Raw genomic sequence first — 26,631 nt, 5'->3', positions numbered from 1 at the left:
AGCAGAGTGTGGAATTTTAGGAACACAATTATTAAAGGGGAAAGAAACTTGATAAGTACTCACAATGCATAGGATAATGGTCCCTAAAATTCATAAACAAGCTTTAACTACTATTCAACCAACCAATAATAATGGAATCTATTATTACTATCATTGCCGACAAACAAAGAGAAAAATAGAATCTCATACCAATGAGTGCTAGTGGGCAATAACCACAACAACAAAGGCTGGCAACCTGAAAAGACCCTCTAAGATTCTTCTTACCAGAAGGTTGGACTTCTTTTACCAGTAATAATACCAGTTACTATCATATCATTGTCGTATGTGCATATATATGCAAGTGCCATCCAGTTCTACATAGTTACACTTGTAATTTATGAGAAATAAAAGAAGAAAAGCTCATCTCTTTCAGATTATTCTAATCAGAAAACGTACCTTTTAAAAATAATAATACAATCTCTATAATTGTGGTAGTATTGTTATATGCAAGTGCCATCTCGTTTTGCATAGTTACATTTGTAACTTATGAGGGAAAAAAACTCATCTCTTTCAGATTCCTCTTAACCAGAAAATGGACCTTGTAACAACAATAATACAATTACTCTATAGATGATTGTCGTATGTGCAAGTGCCACCTCGTTTTACATGGTTACATAGAAATTTATAAGAAAATTCACTTTTATGTTCTGTAATCATTTCTATAATATACAGAAAACGAGTACTATACTTTGTGAGTAAATTGCACGCAAACTCAGCTGTCGTCGATAGGTGAAAGGAGGAGGATGATGGAAGAGTAACTGAGCATCGGGTAAATATTTGCATCTAAGAAGTGTCTGTATTGCTTCATCGCCGTTTCTCTCCCTGGGAGATCATGTGTTATGCAGTCGAAAGGGCTTGGTTTGCTCGTGTCTACGAATGGCTCCCATCGGTATCCAGGCCGGTTAGGCAGTGTAACAAGTGTGGCTAAGTGACTCGTGTTGAAGGCTACATATATTTCTTTCTTCACTGAATCCACCTGCAGAAAATTTTAAAAAGAAAACAGGTTTGAATCACCCATGTAAGCACACAAACTAGAGAAGACGACTTTAGAAATAAGGGTTTTAAGAAAAATGGTACCAGTGAAAATGCAACAAATCGACTTGATTCAGACCAATCTGGCGTCTCAGGAGCAATACCATGCCATTGCAGACGCTTTGATGTTGGGAAGTCGTCAAGGCCAAGTGATTCACATTCACTACAAGTTCAAATTTATATTCCCCCCATCAAATAAAAGGAGAAGAGAAACAGAGGATTTTAAATGAAAAAAAGGCATATCATTTAAATATGAGAAGCAAGGTAAGAAGAAGAATACATACTCACGAAACTTGATCAGAAGACGGCAGAATCTGAAGTAGTCATCATGTGCTTCTTCCTTTTTATCCCACCTAAAATAGTTCAACTGCATCCCCATTGTGTTTTAAACATTTTTAGAAGTGGATTGAAAAATCAACTTAAAAAATCACCCTAGAGACAAAGCAATAAGGGGATTACATAGTTGTCATGGCAATAGGTGTTGTTGTTCCCCCCTTTCGTATGACCATATTCATCTCCCATGTATATCATCGGGACACCCTGGTGATATTTGGTAGTGGAGTTAGATTATCTAGTGGTTTGATAGTTTGACGTGCATATAGCATCAGTCAAAAGAGCTTTAGCAGAAATTAAAATAAAGGTATAATATTAACAAATGGTTAGCTTTTACCTGGGCAACCATGAGGGAAACAAAGAAATTTCGCATTTGTCGTTTCCTTAATCTCTTCACCGAGATACTCACAAACTCTCCCTCCTGCGATCCAGTACCAATTAGATTAAAAAAACAAAAGAACTTTTAAAAGATCCACACAGTTGGCACAAGACTAATATCTTACCTCTCCGCAGTTCCAGCTGCAATTGTGATTCTCTCCATCATTATTCTCTTCTCCATTTGCCAAGTTATTCTTATTGTTGTAAGTTACTAAATCTGCCAAAGTAAAACCATCATGCACACATACAAAATTGATGCTGTTCCATGGTTTCCTCCCTCCCTGCTGCAATACACAAAATTAGATATTGATAAAAAATATGAAGCCTCACAGACAAAACAACCAAGAGAGCACCACCAAGATTGGTTATGCATGTACGCAAAAAAAAAAAATAGTAACATCTGAACCTTAATCTAAGAACACAATCAAGCCAGGCAGTGTAAGGAAAAAGAAACCAAGTATGAGCGGCCAGATTGAAGACAATAGCAGTTCTATGGGGTCAGTGTATACTGCCCCCCGAAACAGATCAAGAATAGTTCACAAAGGTTTTCAACAGAGCCACAATCAGTACCCAATGCTGAAAGCAAGCCAATTCTGAATAAGAGCATTTCACAGTACCATGGTAGCAACCCATTGGTAAAGCCTGCGCTATTAGATATTAAATAATATGCAGATACCTCAGTATAACAGAAGTTAACTTTACCTGGTACAAGTTTGGGCTTCCACAGAGACATTCAGCAAAAGCACCGGAAAAGCCATCGGTGCCTTTTATGAAGTGTCTAACAACATCCCGGAACTGAAAATGGAAAAGATCACTGTTCCATATTAAATTCACAATAAAGATAGATATCATCATGCACACACAAAATGGAAATGTCCACAAGAATGATTAAGACTTTCATAGTTCCATGTTCATAGCTAATACAAGCTGATATACCACTGTTCACTCAGCAGGAAGATGATTAACCATAGATAATAACATCATGTTTTGCTTGAAGCCCTTATACACTGACAATTTTCCATATCTCTTGCTACGACTGTAGGCATAGGCTTCATGTAATAAATAGCTCAAACGGTCAAACCATAAAAAGAAAAATCGTTTATCCTGGTAGCATATTACTGACCTTTCCATTCCACTCAGACCATATACCCCAGTGTGGAAACATGCCAACTTGGTAAAGGCCACCAGCATCCCATGCTTCAGCTATTAGCTGTTTGCACAGCAGAACCATAAATGAGTAAGAAAGAAAAGTTGGCCCCAAAAAGATACCGTTTAAATCTAGTATCTTTTGTCAATTATAAAAGCCTGTGATGCTGTTTCTTAAATGGAATCATCTTAACTTTGAATGGAATGAGTTAAGCCTTCTAATAGTGTTACTTCTAGCATACGTACTGACATGCACTGAAGACTCTAGGAATATGATTCTGTTTCTTTTTTTTTTTACGAATATGATTCTGTTAATAATGATATTATATTTATATAACCGAACCTAGATCATCCCCAAATGTGAAGCAGTGGAGATTCAAACATATGCATAATATGGTAACTATTATCAGAAATAGATGCCTCTCACGATCTAGGTAAACATGCCAAACAGGCAATAAATGTTTCTTAAGAATTGCACGCAAACGAAGCAGAAGTAAATGCAATATTTCTCTGAACAATGAGAATCAAAGTTATATAATGGGGAAATATCAAGGAAACAAGTTGATCACCTTAACACCACGAAGTACTGGGTCATTACTTATCATGTCAAGTACAGGAGGGCAGCTAACAGGGGTACCAGTGGTCAGCAAGTCACCTTCTATATCAGCCCCATAAACGTTGGCTGCATCCCAAAGGCTACCAAACATAGAACAGTAAGATTCCAGAAACCCATAGACAAAACAGACATTCATTTGACGTACTTTAGAACATTTTCACCTGCTACTCCTTGACATGATTGAACCAAGATCAAAGCGGAAGCCGTCAACATGCATTTCTGTTACCCAATATCTGTTTAAAGAGAGGTATATCCACAGGATTATGAAGAATTAACTGAGGAGAAAAGCATGAAATAGATTAACTTTAAGGCGTAAGCATTACACTTAAAATATTAAAAATGTCTTACAGGACCATGAGAGTTTAAAAGTACAATAATATAATATAACAGACTTAATTGAAAAATAGCCAAGTAATACGTCTACCCTGTTTTCGGAAATACCTCAGGCAATCCACTATGAATTGACGCACTACAGGATGATTGCAGTTAAATGTATTACCACAGCCTGAATAATTATAGAACTCCCCCTGTTAAATCACAACATATGCATATAAACTTTAGATTCAATCAATAATAAAAGAATCATAACATAATCAACAGTATGAGACTATAAACTGGAAAACCCAAAGCATAATGGGTATTGATTCATAAAGTAAAAATTCAAACTCTCAAAAAAGAAACACACGACCTATTGATGAGCATTACCTTTGGAGCAAGCATGTAATAGACACTATTATCAACTCCTCTAAATGATAAAATAGGTCCTTTTTCATTGCCTTCGGCAGTGTGGTTCAAAACGACATCCATGATAACCTGCTTAGAATCTATCAAGAACGGCATTTGAAAACCTAACAAAAAATATTTAGCTGACTTGGAAATTAGTCGTCACCTCAATTCCTCGTTTATGTGCTTGTTTAACAAGAGTTTTGAACTCATTAATGGCTCTTCCAGCAAAGTTGCGAGAGCTTGCTGATGAGTATCTGACCATGGGCGAGAAAAACCCAATGGTAGAATAACCCCAAAAATTTACCCTGAACAAGCAAGACAATCTGATCAGACTTGATATATGCAACATGTAACTCAGTTATTTCGTGATAGTTAAAGATAGCATGGTTTCATGTGAGAGAGCTTGTTCAACCGAGTATTCCAGATATGTGATATGTGGTAGTTTTTTGAGACAACAATATTCTCAGTTGAAGAATTTTTTGAGATTAACTGATACGTGCAAACACTCACAGGTTTTAATTACAAGTGATTCTACTTGTAGTTGCTCATTCCACAATGAAAAAACTGACCAACTAAAATCTATCAGCCCAAAGTACTGTCATTAATCCAAGGATCCGGTCAGACGGTATACCTGTGATCTCCCAATATCGGATTGTAGCTGTAATACTCCAGCTCATTAAACTCGTGACATGGCATTAATTCAATGCAATTTATCCCAAGCTCCTGTCAATATGTAAACGACTTCATGTTTGGCATTTTGATAACTTTTTCAGTTAGATAAGGGCTCTAGCTAAGCAGACATGTCACATTACTACAAGGGAAAAAGGGGACTATACAACCTTTTGCTCACTTTGAACAAAAAGATAAAAAATATCTGCATCTTCCAAATCACCAAAACTCGTCTGAACTAAACAAGACAGCTCATTGCGAATAAAGGACAACTTACAGCCACGGAAAACATAGATAAACATATGAAGCATTCATCCGAATTTGAAAATTTATTCTCTTTTGTAAAATGGTGATGACTTTATGTGTTAATATTATACAAGACAAACTAGTCTGGGGATATCATCATTATCCCCATAATGATCATAACGGACGAATTCACTGGTTGAAACAGGTGAATATGCTAATACAGATACTGATCCAAGCCAGCAACATTTCAAAATTTTCACATTTAAACTATTTATAGTAAACCTGTTTAAAAGAAGAGTTAAAAGCTTTTTACAAGAGTACAAAATTTAATAGCCAGTACCTGCAAATGGTCAAGCTTCTCTGCAACACCCTGGTACGTGCCAGGGAACTCAATGTTGCTAGATTCATGCCGTGTGAAACCTCGCACATGCATTTCATATATCACAAGGTCCTTCTGTGAAAGCTTCAGAGGCATATCCCCTTCCCAATCAAACTGAATAACAAAAAAAAAAAGACCAATAACACCACATGTCAAGTTGTACTAAACAAGTAACTGATCTTGCACTAAGGAAAGAATAACTTGTATCAAAACTGACTCATAACACTAAGCAAGGAGTAGATCACCACCAAAAGTACCTCATCATCAAGAGTGGGCACCATACAAGCCATTTGAGGCCAACAATTATCATCACCTCCCAAAACTCCAAACTCATCCCTACTAATAATTGCCTTAATAAAAAAACAAAAGTTAGAGAGCCAATTCAAAAGCCAAGAGATAGATGATCTCTATGTTTACCTTAGCGTAAGGATCCAATAAGATAGTGGAGGAGTCATAGTAATGACCTTCTTCAGGAGATAACTTCCCATCGAATCTGTAACCGTACAACATATCTTCGAAATCACCTTTTAAGAACACGTGCCACACGTGGCCCGTTCTATTCCTCGACGGATCGAGCTGAATCTCCTCCGTCACTTTGTTCTGCAAAACCGTGACAAAAAAAAAAATAATCAAAATGTCGGTTACGTCGAACCGGGAATTAGACACACACGCTCGCGCGTGTGGAGATGGTGTAACCTGAAGGAGATCGGAGAGGGAGATCAAGCAGATGGTTGCGGAGACGGAGTTCGAAGAGTAAACGGAGAAATTGACGCCGTTGTCTCTAACGGTGGCGCCGAACGGGGAAGGGAGTCCGTCCGAGACGAGGAATCTCGTTGATTTAAGAGGTTTCTCCACTACGGCGACGTTTTCGGGTTCGGTGGTTCTTGTTCTGTCCTTGGCGGAGGAAAGCGAGAGTGGCTGCGCGGCTCGCCGGTTGAAATTGGGCGTGCGGGGTTTAGGGAACGTGTGGTTAGAGAAGAGAGTGTTGAGATTGGTGCGGTGGAGGAAGGTGGAGCTGCATTTGATTGCATCCATGGATGGATGCTCTTCTGCTTCTTCTTAGAGCTTGTGTGAAAGAGAGAGGAGGAAGTGTTTGTTGACACTCAAAGAGTGATCATATCATTTGATAGATAAAAAACAAATAATTGAAAATGGATTTCAAAAGGGATAAATGGGCTTAAGTAATGGGCTTACTAGAGACGGGCCTCCAAGCATTTACCTTCAATAACTTTTTTTCTTCAATCCAAAAATATGCAAATGCATGAAAGATATCTCTTTTTATTTTAGGAGGGGTCATACTCGTACATGCATAATTCATAATAATTGTGAGGAATGGATTGGACCCTATTTGAGATTTATTCTAAGATGCATAATTGTGACGAATGGACCGGACCCTACTTCAGATTATTATAAGAATCAGTATGGCAATAATTAAAGTTCTAAGAATAATTGAACGATAGTTATCTAGAAACGTAGAATTCAATTACTTACATACGTCATACATACTTATATAAACATCATATAATTAAGGTGCTCTTATATTACCGGAAACTGCAAAGCCATTAATGGTTTGTATAATTGTATGGAAGAAAACAATTATCAAGTTTGTATTCAGTACTCTCTCGGATCATCTTATTTGGTAAACGACTAGAAATTTTCTCATAAATTGGTTTCTTGACTATTGTCATATAAGGATTAAGTTTAATCTACTAATTTTCCGTTATTGGATAGGAGTAAGGACAGAACTGAGGCTCATCAAACATTCGTTAGATCTCCTTTTCATCTCTACTCGTACGTTAAGACATTGGCATATACAATACTGATGACGGCGGGACCAGTTTCCAAATTCTTCCAAAAAATAAAATTCTAAAGATAATTAATCTTTATCATACGGTTGAAATTTGGTGTCGTATATGCACGACAATCAAAATACACGTATATACCGACATCATGGTCCCAAAGATTGAGATACTTCGGTAAAAGGCAAAATTGATAAAACTACAAGAACTCCATTTTGTATGGATTAAGACTACGTTTTCTTTTTTTCATTTTGTGATTTAGTTAGGCTGCTAGCAAAGTTAGATGTGTCACCCTTTCGTATCATTGTATATTTTCTATTCTCCTAGTTGTTTTGAGAAAGGAAAAAAAAAAAGAATAATTGATTGACAATTTTGCAATGATATATGATGCATGAGATGACATATCTTGAACACTGTTTTCTACATTACCAATATATTGATAATTCTCAACATTACAATTATTAAAGTTTTTTAGCAAAAAAAAATTATTAAAGTTTATGACGAGTACTATAATGATATTTACTGTAGGATAACAGGCCACTACAATTATTAAAGTTCAAAAACATGCACATGATTCCTTTCACGAGTCTTCTAGCGTCTATATGTCTATCTCTTATTAGAAAAGACCTAAAAGCACAAACTATATGATACCTCAAGAAAAGGATGGTCTGTAATTACATTTTTGAGTTTATATTCCCTTTTCTTTTTTATTTTGCATGTCTCCACGACATTCGGAAGAAAAAGAAAAAACAAAAATCACCGCCTCAAACTATACTACAAAAAGAGTAAGAAGAGGATGGTATCTGATATAGTAAAGAATATATAAACCTGCGCTCATGAAACAAGAGTCACATGTGCATCTCTCTGTTTTCTTGTGACCAAGGGGCAGATTGTGTTCAGATCTTCGTCTTCTCTTTATCTGTGAAGCTTCTATAAGGTAAAGAAACTATCAAAAATTAAAGAAAACTTTTTTTAAAAAAATATAGAAACAATCTTTCAAAACTCTAGATGATGTTTTTATGATCATCAGTAGGCAAAGATGTCAGCTTATGCGCAACAGATGGAGAGGGAAGTCTCAGGTCTCTCAAGCCGAGGCAACTCCGGTATATATATATACACACTCATAAACATCTGACTAGTTTGGTCTGATTTTAAATCTAAACCATTTCTTGAATTGTTGCAGAGATGGGTAGTCGGCTTTCGATAGAATCTGGATGTTACATGACATCTTTAGCAGCTACCATCTTCATTGCTTCTCTTATAACATTCGGTGTCTTGATGCTTACACTTCTTATAGCTATATCAACCATGTTACAGAGCTGCGAAAACAAAAACTCCGGGATCGTCCAGGTTCATAGACTTGTTGATGATGATGAGAGTTTGAGTTACTGCAGAATTTTGTCTCTACATTCTAAGCTCAAAGGCTTGGTCGAAGAAGAGAGTAGTATTGAGTTACCGTTGTTATGCAGAGACGTTGCTTTACAAAGAATTAAACGAGGAGTATACTTGAGAGAGTTGAATTTCACTATCCAGATGGTTCTCACTTACTTCAAGACCATTAAACCGGGGAATGATAACCGGGACGTTGTTGTGATCGATGTTGATGACATCAGTCTGTAAGTTTACCTTCTTGAAAGTGTTTGATTCTCAAAGTTTGAATGTTTCTTCTTCTTCTTCTGTATGTGTAGGATAGAACAAGAGAGTTACATTGAAGAAGCAAAGCAGCAGAGAAGCAAACTAACACTTGAACTATACTCTAAGCTAACACAAGGCTATTCAGTGGTTCTGTTATCAAGAAGACCTGAAAGAGAGAGAAACTCCACGGTGGAGCAGCTAAAATCTAGAGGATACAGCCACTGGTCCGGTTTGATCATGAGGTAACTTCATTCGCAGTGATCAAAGCAGCAATAAACCAGAGAAAGAGTATAAAGAACTTCACATACTCTCTTGTTTGCAGGGAAGATACAAGGCAGAAAGAAGAGTTGGAAAGAGATTACCGAATAGTTGGAGTCATTGGTAATCACATGGATGTGTTAACAGGCCAATGGAACTGGCAAAGCAAGCGTCTGTTCAAGCTTCCAAGTCTTACCTATAATGATATTTTTGGATTACATTGAAAGATGATGAGATCATGGGAGTTTTTTTTTAATGTGCAGTGACTCTACTTTTCAAACTCCAGATGTGCATATAGGTTTTTCAAGAGTTTCTGTAATATAGTTTCTATACCGTTCAAAGATAAGGTACCTATTGTAAGATTGATCACAATCATGGTACAATTTGTGATATATATAGTTGTATACCAGTAAAAGATAAGGTACATAGTGTTGGTTTTCAAAGCTGCATAGTAGTTAGGTTCACAACAAGAACAAACTTGAGAGAGTTTTAAACATGGTTCGTTATGAAAAGACAAGAACATGCATAAGTGAGGGTAACACATTACAGACACAAAGAAAAACAATTTGAAACCAGTTTTGGTAGTAACACCTTTTTTTCTCAAACTTAAGATTCAGAGACGGCTTCTACATCAGCAGCGGCAGCAGCAGCTGTGGCCGCAGCGGCGGCGGAGCGTTTGATGGAAGCAGATTTGATGAGGTGATTGTAACTTCCTTTCTCTTTGAAAAGCTGAGCGAAATGGTGTTTGCAGTACAAGATTCCTTCCAGAGCCGCGTAGTTGGAAGGAGAGATGGGACAGCCTCCGTGCGAGCACTTGAAGCAGGACTTGTGGTAACACTGGCTCTCCACGGTTACCTTCTCGATAGGGTACACGGTTTTACTGCAGGTAGCGCATTTATCTTGCGTTCCAGAGAACATTCCGGCAACTCGGCTAGGTGTCCTTGTCTGAGAAACAATCAAACAAGAGATCATGTAAACTACTATATAAGAAGATGGGAGGTACTATTGTTTAATAAGAAAGGTTTTTACCAGCTCAGGGGTTGGCTTGTCAGTTAATGGCTTTGCAGCTGTGAGGGGAAGATAAAAAAATTAGAAAAGTTGAGAGCAAGTAAAAGTAGGATGAGAAAGTGAGTAGAGTAGAGTAACATACGTGATTGAAAGTTCTTGTTGAAACTACCAGTCTCCTTGAAGAGCTGCTCAAAGTGAGGCTTACAGTACAACACACCTTCCATCGATGAATAATTGCTTAGCTGTAACCAGTAACCAAACCAAATGGTTAGATATAAACAAACATTGATTTCACAATCATATATGAGAGTGATGAAACAGACTTGAAGGGTGGATTTGCAGTGAGAGCACTTGAAGCAAGACTTGTGAAAAGGGACACCATCAGCTGAGAGAAGCTCCATTGGGTACACTGTCTTCTCACACGCCCTGCATTTCTGCTGCGTTCCTGTAAACGACATCGTTTTGTCTCTTCGCTATCTGCTCACTACTAATACACCACAAGAAAACTCAGAACACAAAGAGGTTTAAGAAAAAAAATCTCATCAAGCATTCCACATTGACAGATGCTTTAGCTATTTGCACCAAATCAAAGATAAAATTCAAACAAAACAGAGATCCGTGCATCAGATGATTTGGTGATCAAATCATAAATTCAGAACAAGAAAGAAAGATTCTCTATACTATTCACATTGTAGAGAGAATGAAACTGTGTAGAATTAATCAAAAAGGTGGAGTCTTTTTTACCTCTCCGTCGATCTGAGACACAAACGCAGACAGAAAATGCGAAATCGAAAAAGGAAAAAGTTAGATGTGGAGAAGACGAAGTTAAAGATGAAAGGGGTAATGATTATTGAGAGCACGTTCTGACGAAATAATGAAAGAGATAGTAGTAGTAGTGTATATCTAAAGGCTTTAACTTTATTTTTCTGGATGCTAGAGCTTTGCTTTGGTGGAGACAGTGGGGTTCCACTTTGTCCTGTCTGTCTGATTATATATCTTTTTTTTTTAATTTGAAAATGTAACACCAAATCTATGAAGATGAAATTTATTTTTAAAAAAATACTCCCTCCATTTTTAACTGATAAAGTTTTAAATATTTTTTAATATAAAATTTATTAATTTTTATTGTAAATTACTTTTTTATTATATTCATCTTTTTATTGGTTGAATTGTGGCTAGATAAATAGTTAATAATATTATTTTGTTTAGAAGTGTACAAAATTAGATTAATTTTTTAAAATTCATGTGCACAGATCTAAAGTTATAAGGAACACAAAATGGAGGAGTATATATTTATATATTTAAAGTGATATAATCAAAGTAGTAATTTGTATATACCTTATAGTTTTAGGGTTTTATAAGAACAGGAACATAAGATTATGGCCAATATAAAATGAATTACAAATCTGCAAAAACGTGGAAGTTCTTGGAGTCAACGGAGATGAGCCTGAGAGCTGCAATGGCTGCAGCAACAGCCATCAAACTGAAGAAGACAACGTTAAGCCAATGCCATAGCTTTTGCACAGGATTCAGCTTATTGTCCTTGGCCTTGTAGTACATGTGGTTGGCTAGAATGAACGTGAGAGGGATTGTGCTCACTGCACCAGTGAAGCTCATGAAGTCTCCAAGAAACGGCAAGAGCGCTGAGAGAAGCGTGCTAACCGCTAGGTACCCGCCTCGGGCCATGATCCTAAACGTCAAGTTCTTTAACGCCAATGTGCTGCCTGTGACCCCAAACTTTGTGTCCATATACTCATATGTTGGACTCGCAAATATCTACAAAAACAAAGACTTGTGTAAGATAAGGATTAAAATGACAAAGCAATTGGTGCATTTGCCTAAACTAAGACCGAAATCTAGAGGACTATAAACATAGTCAAAACAAATGTCTCTAGATTATATCATACTAGATCATGACCCGCTCGACCGAGCGGGAGTCAATTTTTTTTTTATCTTCGTTTTTACTAAATGTTATATATAATTGCAATGTGTATTAATATAAAATTTTGATTAATAACAATCTGTACTAATGTGTTTAAATAAGCAATGTGTTTAATTACTAAATCTGATTTTTAAATTTTATGATAACGTAAAGTAGATTTTTTATATTATTTAAAATATATAGTGCTATATATTTTGTATTTTCAACATTTATTATACAAAACTTACATTGGGGTATTATTTATATGAAAATATGTGTAACATAATATATTTATATATTATATAAACATATACACACCCGCACGAGTTTTATTTTTAAAATGTATTCTATATTGTTTAGTTTTATGTAGTATCGAGTTTGTATAATTCAATTTTGTGTTTAAAGAACAATATCAAAATTGTCTTCCGTATGTAAAAATAACATTTTGCAAGCGCGAGTTGTGTTTTTTATTGTAACACAAAATTTTATATAAAACTTATGTTTTTTGTACATTACGAAATTTAATTTTTTAAAATAATTATTACGTAATTTCAAAGTGAATTTTATCTCTAAAATCTAATATATTTTGTGTGTAATGGTTCAAAGCATTTTCGATATATATTATATTTCAGTTTGGTTTGTTTTTAGTATTATTGTATAAGTATAATACTATATAATATTACTATTTTCTATACAATATATGAAGCTATGTGTTATTTGTTTTAGAAAGTAGATTAGGTTCAACGTAGTTATAAGAATAGTCATATCTTTATATATGTGTCTATGACTTATCTACCTAATGTTATTCGTACTAATAAAATTAATATGGCCAATAAAAGTATACTGATCAATTTAAAATGAATGGTATAGGGTAATTATAGAACGATTAATATTTTTAGTATTTTTAGTATATATCTTATCTAAATCGACATGTAATAAATGTAAAAATCATATATGAAATATAGACAAAAAGAAGAACTGTATTTAAGAAAATACATCAATGCAAAGTTAGACTATGGTATGTATTATATATAAAGAATGAGATATTTAATTTAAATATATGAGATCCACTTTTAAAAATCCACCTAGAAAAAGTTGTAATGTTACTATTTTAATAAGATAGATATGGACCAGATTAATATTTTCTCTCAGACCCGCATCCCGAGGTGCGCCGCTTTGGATGGATCTCTTCCGCTCCAGCTCCGCTTCTCATTCAGACTCCCTTTGAAGCAGCTCTGTTCCTCCTCCATGGCCCCGATGGTGATTGCTCCTCTTCCGTCGTTATTCAGACCCTCTCCAGATCCACCGCCGTACGTGTATCCTCAAGCTCTCTCTCACGTTGCTCCACCGGAACCTCCAGACCCTCCCGGCGATCTTCCTTATTTAACGATGGCGACAAAGCTCTGTGATGGTGGCGTCCATTTTGTGTTTCCTGTTGTGTGCAGGTCATCTCCCTGTCGGCTCGTGGAAGGGTCTATTCCCAGATCTTGTCCCGACCTTTCTTCCCACCCTCCTGTTACAATCCTCCAGGTTCATCATAACTCCTCTCTCTCCGTTTACCTTTATTCTGTTGAATGGGTTGAAACGCGAGTTGTATGGGTGACTTTGAACTTGTGGATGTGGTCAATGGTTTTAGTTATTAATGTTCCGATGGACAGAGTTTCATTCGATTCTACTTCGGTCGTTATGGTGCGATCTCTTCCTACAGTGTGTAGGTCCTATATTGTGTTCAGTCTGGTTTCTGGTACTGTTATCTTGTGTTTCTTTTCTATGTGGCAGCTAGAAGGAAAACTTGTTGACATCTGTTACCTGTTGAATATGATTTTGACGGGTATTGTTCTCCCGGTTGTCTCCTATTTGGAGTGGTGTCTCTTCCCAACTTTTCCTCTTGTATGGAGTGAACTGGAAGCTCAAGCGTTGCTGGTACGGAAAGGATCTTTCTCCCAGCTAATGCTCTCCTCTGCTGTTTATGCAGTGTCTGTGGTCCTTTGGATTACACTTGGTACGATTATTCAAGAAGCTTATGAAGTAGTTGTCATGCGTTTCTTATGGTTTCTTTGTGTGATTTGTATCAATTCTATCTTATGTTTTATCAGTTTATCACTTTGGTTGGCTCTTTATAGCCTTGTTGTATGCTCCTTTAGTGGAGTTTAAACTCTTTTAAGATAAATGCAAGTTGGTTTGATCAAAAAAAAAAAAGATATGGACCAGATTTAAGAATCACTAGGTTTTAGTTTTATCTAAAACTTTTATATACGTTGATAAACAGTTTGCACAAGAGATTTAAAAAGTTCAAAACGGTCATGCAAAGAAACTTACGTGTAAACAGATAACTGATTGAAGGAAAGCAGAGATGTTAGCAAGGGCTTTGACCCAAAGAGGACCAGTAACACTGTTTAGCAGATAGGTCGAGGTTGAGGAACCGTAAGCCCAGTATCCGATGAATGTAACCGCCAACATTGGTAAAACACCGACCGTGAACTGAAAGTATAGAGCCTTCATCATGTTTTTCACCACGGGTTTTCTCACCGTGGCCTACCAAAGTAGCATATATAAAAAGTATCAATTATACGTCTTTATAAACAAAACAAAAAGAAACCCACATTTTCAAAACGTTAAACAGTTTTTATAACCTGAATTTCTGGAAGCATCCCTGTGTTGAATACAAAAGTAAGATTTGCTGCTGCTGCTGTGATGGTGAAAAGTTTACTTAACGGTGATCCTTGTATCTCGTAGTCTCTTGAATGTGTTTTCACTCCTATAAACAACCAAAAGAAGCGGCAAGTTTATCAGTAGTCTGTGGTGACAGTTGAAGCCTGATCATCATTTAAGTTATACTAGATTTTGATCCGCCCTTAAAAGGGCGGGTATATGTTTTGTTTTACATTTAAAAAATAATAATTTTAGTATATGTATTTTAGTTATATTTATGTTTTTTATTGTATAGTATTTCTTTTAATGATTAATAAGATGTTTTAATCAATACTATTACATTTGCAACATATCTAATTGATATTAGTTGAGTTCAATTTAAAATATACCCGTCTTGATAAAAAACAGGAACATGACCTATTGATATATATGCGATCCAACTATCTTAATACAATTATTAAAATCTTTTATTAATAATTTTAAAAAATATTATATAATGAAAAACACAAATTTTAAATTCATAAAAATATAAGACAGAAAATATACCCGCCCTTTAAAGACGGATCAAAATCTAGTCAATACTATTAAAATAAGAACATGACCTATTGATATAAGTGTGGTCCAACTATTTTAACACAATTATTAAAATCTCTTATTAATTTTTAATAGAAATATTATGCAAAGAAAAACACAAATACAACTAAAAACACAAATATAAATATATTTTTAAAAAATGTAAAAGAAAAAAAAATCCGCACTTAAAATATCTGGTATATTTTTTGTTTCTGAGAGGGCGAGTATATTCTGTTTTATAATATATTTTATAGAAATTTAATTTAATTTTATATTTGTGTCTTTATTTATAATTATATTTGTGTTTTCTATAAGCATATTTGTGTTTTCTTATTATATTTGTGTAAAAGCTTTTAAAAAGAAAAATTATTACTAAAAAAAAAAGTTTTCAAGATTTCAAAAATTATATATGGTCGTTTTTCTTAAGTAACAAATCGAAGAGAAAAAAATGATTCTTGGAATGTTTGTATCTTACACCATTTGCATGTTTATTTAATTTTAACTTTTGTTTGATTAAATAAAATATATGGAATCAGTTACAAAAGTGGAAAAGCCGATTATTGGGGGAAGTTAAAGGTGGTTATATCCACAATATCAATATATATATCAATATAGTTATATTTAAAATGTATATATTATTGAAATTTTAAATTGGATATAACTTACTATCAATTGGACATGTTGAAAAATTAATAGAATAAATACCATCTTTAACTGCTAGCACGATTGCAACAATGATGAAGATGAGACTGAGGATGGTTGAAACTACAAGCCATATCCCAAGAGCTGATAAGTGAGGAACACCAATAGCGAATACCGCACAAACCAGACCAGCGATGGCTATGAAATGAGGTAGTTTCATGACATGATCATCTCTAAAAAGCACATAAACAGCCTGGATAGAAACAGAACACACTCCAGAGTAACTAACTTGTCTCACAAGAAACCAAAGAAACTAAGACAAAATGGGTACTACCTTTAAAGCGGAACCAGCTAGTATGATGAATCCACAGTTAATCATGAAAAGATTGACATATTGCAATCCCCATGTAAGACAATAAGCCTTTCTACCTGACAAATAAGAGAACCAATCATTGCAATGAAGGCAACAAAGCAGAGAAGAGAAACAGAGAAAATAGGTTTGGTTTCTCTTACCGTAAATGAATCCAGCGAGGTCTCTGTAACGAATATGTCTCTTGCCACCAAACTCATGAAGCTTGGCTACAAGAGCGTTTGCATAGAGAGATATAGCAGTTGCAAGTATAAGACCAACCACACCACCAACCCAACCTAAAGGAACCATTACTGTTCCTGAATATCCCAACACATAGGCGTTGTTTATACCAGTTGTCAGGACAAACGCCACTTGAAACCATGAATCTGTACACATTCCACAAGAACATACTTATAAAGTGTTTGATTCCGGAAGTGACTTAATCTCAGCTGACATTTTTTAGGACGAAATGCTACTAAATATGTTTTCCTAAAGAGAAAAAAAATATCTGGTTTTGAGGTATTAGAAATATGGATCTAAGAAATTGTAAATGATTTATTTATATAATCAATATACAAACTCTACAACAACTTAAGCTTAATTCGAGTTTGTTCACCCTAGGTAGTGCTGATCAATATTGATGTGATCATATTCAGTAAAGGTAACAAGAGAAAAGGGAAGGGGGGAGAAACGTTACAAACCGCTGCTAATCTGATGAGCAGTGTCAGGGACTTCGACATCAAAATGTTCTCCATCATTAACATGGCTTGTACGGTTCTTAGCTCCTGTGGAACTCATGATCTTTGGCACTTGTAGTCTTAGGAGCTAAGAGCTTTTATAAGGTTTTTTGATAAGAGCCTCTACCTTTCTCCTCCTGTTCAGGCGTCGACCACATGCAGAAACTTTTGGGAAAGCTAAGCTTTTAAATAATTTGCTACTTTTTGACTGAAGTAGTAGTGGTCATATTTTCTTTTTCTCAGTGATATAATCTTTACTTTTTTCATTGATATAACGTTTTATAACGTAGTGGCCATACAAGTTGATGATGGAGTCGGAACTCCACGATAGATGATCAGTTAATGTTTGTAGGGTTTAATGATTGGTCCCTTTTTGATCTTCAGCTTTAACCACTAAGTTCACATGAAAGTTATTGCAAAGAATGAAGAGTTAGAAGCTGAATGTTTCACACTAAAGTTACTTAGCCGTTTCAAAGATGATCTTGAGACATTTGTTGATCAGTGTGTCATATAATGCAAATTGCATACAACTTCTTCTTAACTTTTTTTTTTTTAAGTTTGGTTATGGTTGGGCAACATCACATCACAAAGTAGGCGGTCATGTATCCAACAATCTAAGGATACTTTGAGAATAGGAACTGAGGTATCATTTTTTCCCATATAGATAAAACCGAGTCTGACAGAGGTGGTTCATCAAACTGTTTTAGTGCTACAAATTTGGTACATTGTATATTTTTTTACATTTTATTTTGTTTAAGCTCTCTAATGTTTATAATTTATATATATAAAAAAAAAGAAAATACAAGAAACCTTGCCTAAGAACAATAATGCAATGACTATATATATATATAAATATATGTAAAATGAATTACATATCTGCAAAAACGTGAAAGTTTTTGGAATCAACTGCAATGAGTCTAACAGCTGCAATGGCGGCAGCAACAGACATCAAACTGAAGAAGACAACGTTAAACCAATGCCATATCTTTTGCAAAGGACTGAGCTTATTGTTCATAGCCTTGTAGTACATGTGGTTGGCTAGAATGAATGTGAGTGGGAATGTGCTCACTGCACCAGTGAGACTCATGAAGTCTCCGAGAAAAGGCAAGAGCGCAGAGACGAGCGTGCTAACCGCTACGTACCCTCCACGGGCCACGATCCTGAACGTCAAGTTTTTCAAAGCCAGTGGGTTTCCTTTGATCCCAAACTTTGTGTCCATGTACTCATATGTTGGACTTGCAAATATCTAACAAAAACAAAGAAGTGAGAGTAAGAAGAGCTCAGCAAGAGTTATAGACTTTGGTGCCAAGAAACTTTACGTGTAAAGCGATAACGGATTGAAGGATAGCAGAGACGTTAGCAAGGGCTTTGACCCAGATTGGGCCATTAACACTGTTTAGCAAGTAGGTGGAGGTTGAGGAACCGTAAGCCCAATATCCAATGAATGTAACAGCGTACATTGGTAGAACTCCAGCTGTGAACTGAAAGTATAGAGCCTTCATCATGTTTTTCACAACCGGTTGTCTCACTGTTGCCTATCATTGCAGAAGTTACAGTGTTAAAATAAGAAAGATGATATTCATGCAACTCAACACTAAACACATCACCTGAATCTCTGGAAGCATCCCTGTGTTGAATGCGAAGACCAAGTTTGCTGCTGCTCCTGTGATGGTGAAGAGTTTGTTTAATGATGATCCTTGTATCTCGTAATCTCTTGGTGGTGCTTTTACTCCTACAAGAAAACAGATTCATCAGTAGCTATAAGAATCCAATAGTATAGATAAAAGCATTGATCATCACTTAAGTTATACCGTCTCTAGCTGATAACACAATTGCCACAACGATGTAGATGAGGCTGAGGATGGTGGAAACAGCAAGCCAGGTCCCAAGAGCTGATAAATGAGGAATGCCAATAGCGAAAACCGCGCAGATAAGACCAACAATGGCTATACAGTGAGGTAATTTAATGACATGATCATCCCTGAAGAGCACATAAACAGCCTGCAGAGAAGAAAAAAGTACACACACCCCCAAAATAACTAACTCTTGGCTAAGGACATCAAAGTATCAAGAGAGAAGATGCGCTTAACTACCTTCAAGGCAGAACCAGCTAGTATGATGTATCCACAATTAATCATGAAAAGATTGACATATTGTAATCCCCATGTAAGGTGATAAGCCTTTCTACCTGATTTAAAAAAAAAAAAAGAGATTAATCATTTCAATGAGAGTAAAAACAGAGCAGATTGGTTTGGTTTTGTTACCGTAAATGAATCCAGCAAGGTCTCTGTAGCGGATGTGTCTTCTGCCACCAAACTCATGGAGCTTGGCAACGAGACTGTTTGCATAGAGAGAGATTGCAGTAGCTATGATAAGACCAACCACACCACCAATCCAACCTAAAGGAACCATCACTGTTCCTGAATATCCCAACACGTATGCACTGTTTATACCAGTGGTGAGCACGAACGCCACCTGAAACCATGAATCTGTACATTCCACAAGAACACACTCAGCTCTTCTTCCCCAAAATGTGATCTCGGATTGTTAATTATGAGACCACAAAGAAACAGAGTTTGGCAAAGCAAAAACTTCCCAAACAAACATCAACGTTGAGAGGCAAAGAAACTTGAACTATAACTTTCAGGAATCATCAAAAGACAACATTTTGAAGTAAGGGTCATAGTCAGAACCATCAAAGATAATATTTCGAAGAAAGTGTCATTGTTTAAAAGTCGTCAAAGACGATAGTTTGAAGCAAGGGTCATTGTCAAAATTATCAAAGATAACATTTTTAAGAAATGCTCATAGTCAGAACCATCGAAGATAACATTTTGAAGAAATTTTGAAGTAAGGGTCGTTCTTCAAGAACATCAAAGACACGGTTTTGAACAAAGGGTCATCGTCAAAACCATCAAAGATAACATTTTGAAGAAAGGGTCATCGCTAAAACCATCATCAAAGCCAACATTTTGAAGAAAAGGTCATTATCAAAACCATCATTTTGAAGAAACGCTGAAATGGTCATTTTGTTTCATCAAATGCAACAGTTTTAACGCTGATTCAGAGTCATCAAAGGCAACATTATAACAAAGAAGGCATTTTTTAGCTCCTAAAACGATTGTATTTGAATATGTCAACTCAAAATTACAGAAGAAATGTATTAAAAATTGGGCGTCAATCCCCAGATAATAAACCGTTAATTAAAAAAACAACAACTAGATTCAGGAAAATAGAAATAACAATTTAAAAAAAAATAGAGAGAGAGTGTTAATCGAATTAACAAACCGGTGCTAACTTGGTGAGCAGTGTCAGGTATTTCGATACCAATATCGTCCCCTTTGCGGTTATTAGCTTCAGTGGCAGTCATGTTTTCTAGGACAAACAGCTCTTGTGTCTCTGAAGCAGCAGCTAACAGCCTTTCTCTTTGTCTTTCTCCTCCACCTCCTTCTTCGACCACATGAAAGAATCTTGAGAAAGTCATATCCTTTTTACTGATATATATAGAATCCGCTTTTAACTTTTAGCGAAATTTGCTCTCCTTCACTCACTGGTCTTTGATTCGATCCGCTAAAAACGCAAACAGAGTTTTTAACTGAGAAGCCCCAGAATCCGGGTCGATTCCTAACTGAAAATACGAATCTGATTCAGTTAGAGAGGAAGGGGAGATTGATTCAGAATCGAATCGATGAAGAAAAAATTTGGATCTTTTTTTTTTTGTTATTGGTTCTTGTTTAATTATATAGAACATTGAGTGGGTCTGGTGAGAGTCTCAGGTTTCTCTTGTCTGAAATTTTTGTTTTTGCATGATAGCCTATTAAGAATGCCCAATTTTATAATTTTAAAAAACAATAAAATATCCATATTTTTTATTCTTTGTTGTGTCAGCTGATTTTTTTTATTTTCTTAGCCATATTTTGCTTGTTTTATTATTAGTGGTCACTTGTTTTATTATTTTATTAAAATGAATTCATCTTTTCAAGAAATCTTCCTTGACAATTACTAAATATAAAAATGTATGTGTGTGTACTAGTGTGATTTATGGGTCTTCTTAAATGTTCTGTGAACATATTTTTATTTTAAAATATGGATTTTATCTAAATACATTAGAATTATTTTGTTGCAATGCTAAACGGAAATTGATAGGTGAAACATCCCGCACTAATGCTATTTTCTTCCTATAACTTACAATACCTAACTTAACTTTTGATTTTGGTATGGTTTTCATATAATTATTTCTACAAATTTGGCATGGAGAAAGAAACACGTTTGGTTAACAACCAAAAAACGTTGATAGCGATTTGTTTTATAGTTTAAATAAAGGTTAGTAGACTAATATCCGGGACAACAATGACTGTTAATAAAGAAGCTGAAAAGTAATTGAAATCCGAGTAACAGTTGGCAGTGTATATATTTTTTTATTGAAAATGATTTATGCATCTAGATCAACCGTTAGCAAAAATACTCCATAAAAACATGACAATATTTTCATTGTAACTTTAACTACTAGAGGTTTTCATCAAATTCATGTTCACACATACACACATATACTTGAGGCAAGTTGACTGGGGCCATGCAAGTTACACTCAATCTATTGGCCGAAGTTAAGGGCAGAGGGGGCACAACATCTTTCCTGAAATTTAGAAGGGGCACAATTTCCCACATCCTAAGCCATCTAAAAGTACCAACTAGCCATGAACGTCTTTACCCTATCTGAATTCGAACTGAAAAAATCAAAATCGGATCTGAATAGATATACAAAAATATCTAAGTGAGACTTATGAGTTTAATACTTTAGAGTTTGATTATAACTCGAACCGAACCGAAATTCAAATTAGGATCCGAAGATATATGAAATTAGTTAAATATATTAATATTTTATAGTATATGTTAATTTTGTTTTATTAATTATTTTGAATATGTTTTAGTTAGTTTAGATAGTTTTACTAAATTTTAATTAGATTGTGAATAACTTTTTTTGTTTTAATATTTTTGTCAATTTTCCAGGTTTAAAAAAAAAATATTTTCAGACGATTCTAGACATTGGTTACAATGCGACCTGAAGTGAATCCGAAAGGAACCGAATCTGATCTGATAATTAATAAAATCCGAATAGGACTTATGAGCATAACACCGAAAATCAAAATCAATTGAACCAAAACCGATAAGAACCCCGAATACCCATGCCTAATACCAACTCAGATGAGTTATATATCTCATTTATTTAACATAAAAATCGCATAAAACCTTCAAATTGGCATTTATTGCCACTTTAAATTTTAAAGTTATTTCACTAACATATTAAATATTCAAATTAGTTTTTGTATCCTAAAAACTTTCAATATGACTTACTTGTTCATCAAATTAAAAATATGACATGTTAAACTGTAAATAAGGTGACATGTCAGTTTTTAGTTATTTTTTAGTTAATATAAGAAATTAATAAAAAGTAAAATAGGAAACATAAATAAAAATTAGAAAAACTACAGAGAATTTTAAAAATCAAAATTTTCAAAAAAAAATTATGCAAATTAAAAAAGGTTCATTCTTTTAAATGAAAATTTTGCAAAAATCATATGAAAGGTCTAATTTTTTAAAAAAAGAAAATTATTCAAACATATGACCATTAAAAGTAACACTTTTCGTCATATCACCATTAAGAATAACATATCACTATTTTGACATATCAAAATTAAATGATTTAAATTAGAAAAATAAATTTCAAACATATAAGAGCATCCCATCAGTGAACCTCATGGAGAGATTCAAAAAAAAATTATTATTATTACTTTTTTTACTGTTTGATTTTTTTCTGTAAAAAAAATAACAATAATCGACCAACCGCGAGCCGCCACGTATTGTAAGGTCCGTCAAATAGTGATGATACAGGTTCAGTGGGAAGAGATTCGCGGAGATGAGGTTCAAAGAATTGGCTTTTTAATACTCTCTCTGTTCCATGTTACTTGATGTTTTACCTCAATGCACAAATATTAAGGAAAACTATTTTTTATTTAAAATATTACTAAATTACAATTTAAAACTAATTTATTTAATTATAAATAGAAATAATAAAAATTCAATTGGTTACACAGTTTTTGATAAAGTTAAAGTTACATAGATTTGTACAAACATCATCTATTATGAAACAACAAAACTTCTCTAAAACATCAAGTATATTGAAACGGAGGGAGTATATTTTTTTGGGATTTGTGTGAACTCTTTATTAATTTTACTAATGAGAATGCTCTACAAACTAGAAAAATGTTATTCTTAGTCGTGATATGAAGGGAAGTGTTATTGTTAATGTTACAAATAACTTATATTAGTGAAGTCTCCTTTTCGCTAAGAGATTTTTTTTGTACCAAGGGGGTTTAAATGAATATTGTATTTACACTAATCAGATGTTCTTTCAAGGTTTCAAAACCTGTATTCCTAAATATTTAGTCTAATTGTTACGATTCAACTAATTGGCATTGTATAATTGCTTGAACACTCATGTAGTTGCTTGAGTTACACGTTTTACATATTAAGTTAACAGAAATAAAACAAAATATTCCTCTACGATAGTTGAAATACTTGGGAATACGTAACTATAAAAAAGGAGTAAGTACATATCGTTATCATAGATGCTTTGTAGTGTCTTAATAATGGATCGACCGCAAAGAAAGTATTTGTGTTGTGGACGCAACCAATCATGGTCACACTTCATAACAAAAGTCGATGGGAGAATTACCAATTGTGACTCAAAACTTGGAGTCAAACCCAAAAGAGTACCCCAACTTGGGTCAAAGGCAAAAGTAACTTAAAAGGCTATTGAAATTACAACTATCTCCTTGTGAACAAACAAAAAAACGGATTTTTTTTTTACGTTTCTACCCCTCGCAAGTCGTCTGTAAACAGACGACTTGAAAATAAGTCGTCCAGACGACTTTAAGTTAAGTCGTCTGGACAGTTATTCTTAAACATAATTTAAAAATTTTGTAAAAAATATTTTGATAAGTGAAAAATTGGAATTATGTAATTAACATACTCCCTCCGTTCCTGAAAGTAAGATTTTCTAGAGTTTTCACGTTTATTAAGACTACAATAAATATTTGCCAATTTTAGTTTACTATTTATGTTTATACAATTTCCAATAACTATCTACCAATAAAATTTAATCAATTCAAATAGTCACAATTAATGATTCTTAAAAGTATACAAAAGTACCTTAAAAATATAGAAAATCTATCTTTGTGGAACAAAAATAAAATCCAAAAAATCCTACTTTCAGGAACGGAGGGAGTATGTCTTAAGAGATATAAATTAATATATAACAAATTTCAATTGTTTTCAGCCCAGATGAGTGAAAGTAGTGAGTCATGATATTCTTTAGTTTATGTTTCATCAACATATGTTGTAGTATTGTATGTGTTCTTAGGGTTAGATTTTGGAAAGCATTAAAACCGTTTTTGAAATTTTTAAAATTACCTAGGCGTGTTCGTTTCTGTGTATAGTAAACACTATTGAAGTATAATTTGATTTTATAACGTGGTTAGTAAGTTAATTTAGTCATTTTAGTTTAGGGGTTCATTTTAGGGTATTGGACGACTTAATATTTAGTCTTCTGTTCCCAGACGACTAAATATTAGGTCGTCTGATGTACATTATCAGCCAGAATAAGTCGTCTAAACCGGACCAAACCTTAAAGTTTACCAATGTACTTTTAAAGCTAACCGGATTATTTACCCAATATATAAGGTGATTTTTTTTTTTTTTTTTCATTTTCCGCGAACAGAAACCCTAACAGTTCTCTCTCACCGGCGATATCAAAGGCGATTCGAATTCCCACTATTTCCGAACAACCATCGTTCTCAACGTCGGCTATCTATCTCACTTCATTCTCACCGTTGTCGCCGCAGCTTCTTCTAACCCTAGCGCCGCCGATTCCTCTAAACCCTAGCGCCCCCGCTTCCACTATTTCCGAACAAACCGTCGCCCTCGCCACCGTGCTCACCAACGTTCTCACCGCCGCTTACTCTAAACACTAGCTAGCACCGCCGTTTCTTCTAAACCCTAGCGCCGCCGCTTCTTCTAAACCCTAGCGCCGCCGCTTCTTCTCTGTAAACCGTAGCGCCGTTTCTCTGTAAACCCTAACGCCGGTAAGTCATCAAACTCGTGGAAAAGATGAACATAAAACGTTGTCTCTTTCAATTTACTCATTCTCACCGTTTCACGTTTATTTTTTCAGATCTATAACCACAATGACGAGTACTCGAACTCCTTCTGCGACTAATCAGGTCCGCTTGAAATTTTTCTACTGGAAGACTTGTAAGTAAGTCGTCTGGAAAGTCTTCAACCTGGACGACTTAGTACGTCCATTTGGAAGACTTTCCAGACGACTTAAATATAAGTCGTCAACTAAGTCGTCCAGTTGGACGACTTTCTAGACGACTTATATTTAAGTCGTCTACTAAGTCGTCTGGAGTAACAATTAAGGCGTGATTGATTTAGCTTGTGTTCTGACTTCTATTGTTGTCTTTGATTATTTTGCAGACAAAAAGGATGGATATTCCAGAACTCCCCCGTAGGTTATACACATTAGGGGAAGAGCCAGAACCCCACAATAGCATTTCGTATCATACGGATAACACGAAGTTGCATACTGCTCTTAGGGAAGCTCTCACTGATGCTGAATTTGAAGAGCTCAAGGAGTCGAGATTGGGAGTTTTCATCAAGTTCAAGGAGCAGGGATTTGGTTGGGCTTCAAGGCTGGTTCACCACTTGCTCGGTTTAAAGCTGGACATTAAGAAGAAGTACGAGATGTGGTGTCTCGTTGGTCCAGAACCTGCGAGGTTTTCACTGTTAGAGTTTGAAAACATCACTGGTCTAAACTGCGACTACATCGAGGACCTTGAGACACCAGAATGTGAAGTTACCCCACAGATGGTTTCTTTCTGGGAGATGATGGGAGTTCATCGGGAAGCTGGGCCAAGTACTGATCAGATAATAGCAGCACTGAAGAGATGCGGGGATTGGTCCAGGGAAGATCGCAAGCGACTCGCGTACCTTTCCATCTTCACTGGATTCATTGAAGGGAAAAAGTTCTCAAGCGCTACACGAGCTACTCTCGCAAGGCTAGTGATGGATTTAGAAAGGTTTGAGAATTATCCATGGGGGAGAGTCGCGTTTAAGGTGCTGATGGACTCTTTGTGGAACAAAGATATTACTGGCTGTTACACCGTGGATGGCTTTATACAAGTTCTTCAGGTCTGGGCGTACGAAGCTATTCCGGGATTGGGTGCTAGTATTGGTCTACCCAGAGCAAACAGTCCGTCTCCACCGATTCTGGCTTACGACGGCAGCAGAGGCCGCAGATTCATGAAAGCTGCTATCTTGAGTCAGGTACCTTTCCATCTTCACTTAATTAAGTCGTCCGGAAGGTCTTCCAGCTGGACGACTTAGTAGACGACTTATTATAAGTCGTCTGGAAGGTCTTCCAGCTGGACGA

At 35.3% G+C, this 26,631-nt stretch overlaps 5 protein-coding genes across 8 annotated transcripts; 1 reads left to right on the top strand and 4 right to left on the bottom strand.

Moving 5' to 3' along the window:
- Positions 1–578: 578 nt before the first annotated feature.
- LOC108813481 (isoamylase 1, chloroplastic) lies at positions 579–6,680 on the bottom strand. 2 transcript variants are annotated; one of them, XM_018586052.2, is made up of 18 exons: positions 6,261–6,680; positions 5,982–6,164; positions 5,822–5,914; positions 5,526–5,678; positions 4,902–4,993; positions 4,434–4,575; positions 4,250–4,357; positions 3,986–4,071; positions 3,706–3,777; positions 3,498–3,624; positions 2,906–2,992; positions 2,485–2,577; positions 1,908–2,066; positions 1,742–1,825; positions 1,531–1,611; positions 1,356–1,438; positions 1,117–1,234; positions 579–1,015 (listed from the first exon to the last, which is right to left on the bottom strand). In XM_018586052.2, the coding sequence occupies exons 1-18, from the start codon at positions 6,597–6,599 to the stop codon at positions 752–754; spliced, it is 2,364 nt and encodes a 787-aa protein (XP_018441554.2). In that variant the 5' UTR covers positions 6,600–6,680; the 3' UTR covers positions 579–751. The 2 variants fall into 2 exon arrangements, with proteins under 2 accessions (XP_018441554.2, XP_018441553.2); XM_018586051.2 differs by having other exon boundaries at positions 1,908–2,063; positions 6,261–6,618.
- A 1,330-nt stretch (positions 6,681–8,010) lies between these two features.
- Positions 8,011–9,699, top strand: LOC108812729 (uncharacterized protein At2g39920). Of its 2 annotated transcripts, none has more exons than XM_018585066.2 (5): positions 8,011–8,300; positions 8,397–8,466; positions 8,547–8,979; positions 9,052–9,240; positions 9,321–9,699. In XM_018585066.2, exons 2-5 carry the CDS (start codon positions 8,403–8,405, stop codon positions 9,478–9,480), a joined length of 846 nt encoding a protein of 281 aa, XP_018440568.1. In that variant the 5' UTR covers positions 8,011–8,300; positions 8,397–8,402; the 3' UTR covers positions 9,481–9,699. The 2 variants fall into 2 exon arrangements, with proteins under 2 accessions (XP_018440568.1, XP_018440567.1); XM_018585065.2 differs by having other exon boundaries at positions 8,394–8,466.
- Positions 9,688–11,167, bottom strand: LOC108812730 (LIM domain-containing protein WLIM2a). 2 transcript variants are annotated; one of them, XM_018585068.2, is made up of 5 exons: positions 11,009–11,167; positions 10,588–10,751; positions 10,407–10,506; positions 10,286–10,323; positions 9,688–10,201 (listed from the first exon to the last, which is right to left on the bottom strand). In XM_018585068.2, exons 2-5 carry the CDS (start codon positions 10,720–10,722, stop codon positions 9,863–9,865), a joined length of 612 nt encoding a protein of 203 aa, XP_018440570.1. In that variant the 5' UTR covers positions 10,723–10,751; positions 11,009–11,167; the 3' UTR covers positions 9,688–9,862. The 2 variants fall into 2 exon arrangements, with proteins under 2 accessions (XP_018440570.1, XP_018440571.1); XM_018585069.2 differs by having other exon boundaries at positions 10,588–10,748; positions 11,009–11,165.
- A 375-nt stretch (positions 11,168–11,542) lies between these two features.
- Positions 11,543–17,259, bottom strand: LOC108812728 (proline transporter 3). Its single transcript, XM_056988947.1, has 7 exons — positions 17,106–17,259; positions 16,566–16,790; positions 16,387–16,481; positions 16,116–16,305; positions 14,819–14,943; positions 14,505–14,720; positions 11,543–12,040 (listed from the first exon to the last, which is right to left on the bottom strand). The coding sequence occupies exons 1-7, from the start codon at positions 17,200–17,202 to the stop codon at positions 11,663–11,665; spliced, it is 1,326 nt and encodes a 441-aa protein (XP_056844927.1). The 5' UTR covers positions 17,203–17,259; the 3' UTR covers positions 11,543–11,662.
- A 571-nt stretch (positions 17,260–17,830) lies between these two features.
- On the bottom strand, positions 17,831–20,944 carry LOC108806176 (proline transporter 1). Its single transcript, XM_018578220.2, has 7 exons — positions 20,430–20,944; positions 19,406–19,630; positions 19,235–19,329; positions 18,953–19,142; positions 18,749–18,873; positions 18,461–18,676; positions 17,831–18,387 (listed from the first exon to the last, which is right to left on the bottom strand). Exons 1-7 carry the CDS (start codon positions 20,623–20,625, stop codon positions 18,010–18,012), a joined length of 1,425 nt encoding a protein of 474 aa, XP_018433722.2. The 5' UTR covers positions 20,626–20,944; the 3' UTR covers positions 17,831–18,009.
- Positions 20,945–26,631: the final 5,687 nt, after the last annotated feature.

Source organism: Raphanus sativus, chromosome 6, assembly GCF_000801105.2.
Source record: "Raphanus sativus cultivar WK10039 chromosome 6, ASM80110v3, whole genome shotgun sequence".
NCBI classification, from domain to species: Eukaryota; Viridiplantae; Streptophyta; class Magnoliopsida; order Brassicales; family Brassicaceae; genus Raphanus; species Raphanus sativus.
This window is presented reverse-complemented; position numbering and strand designations above follow the sequence as displayed.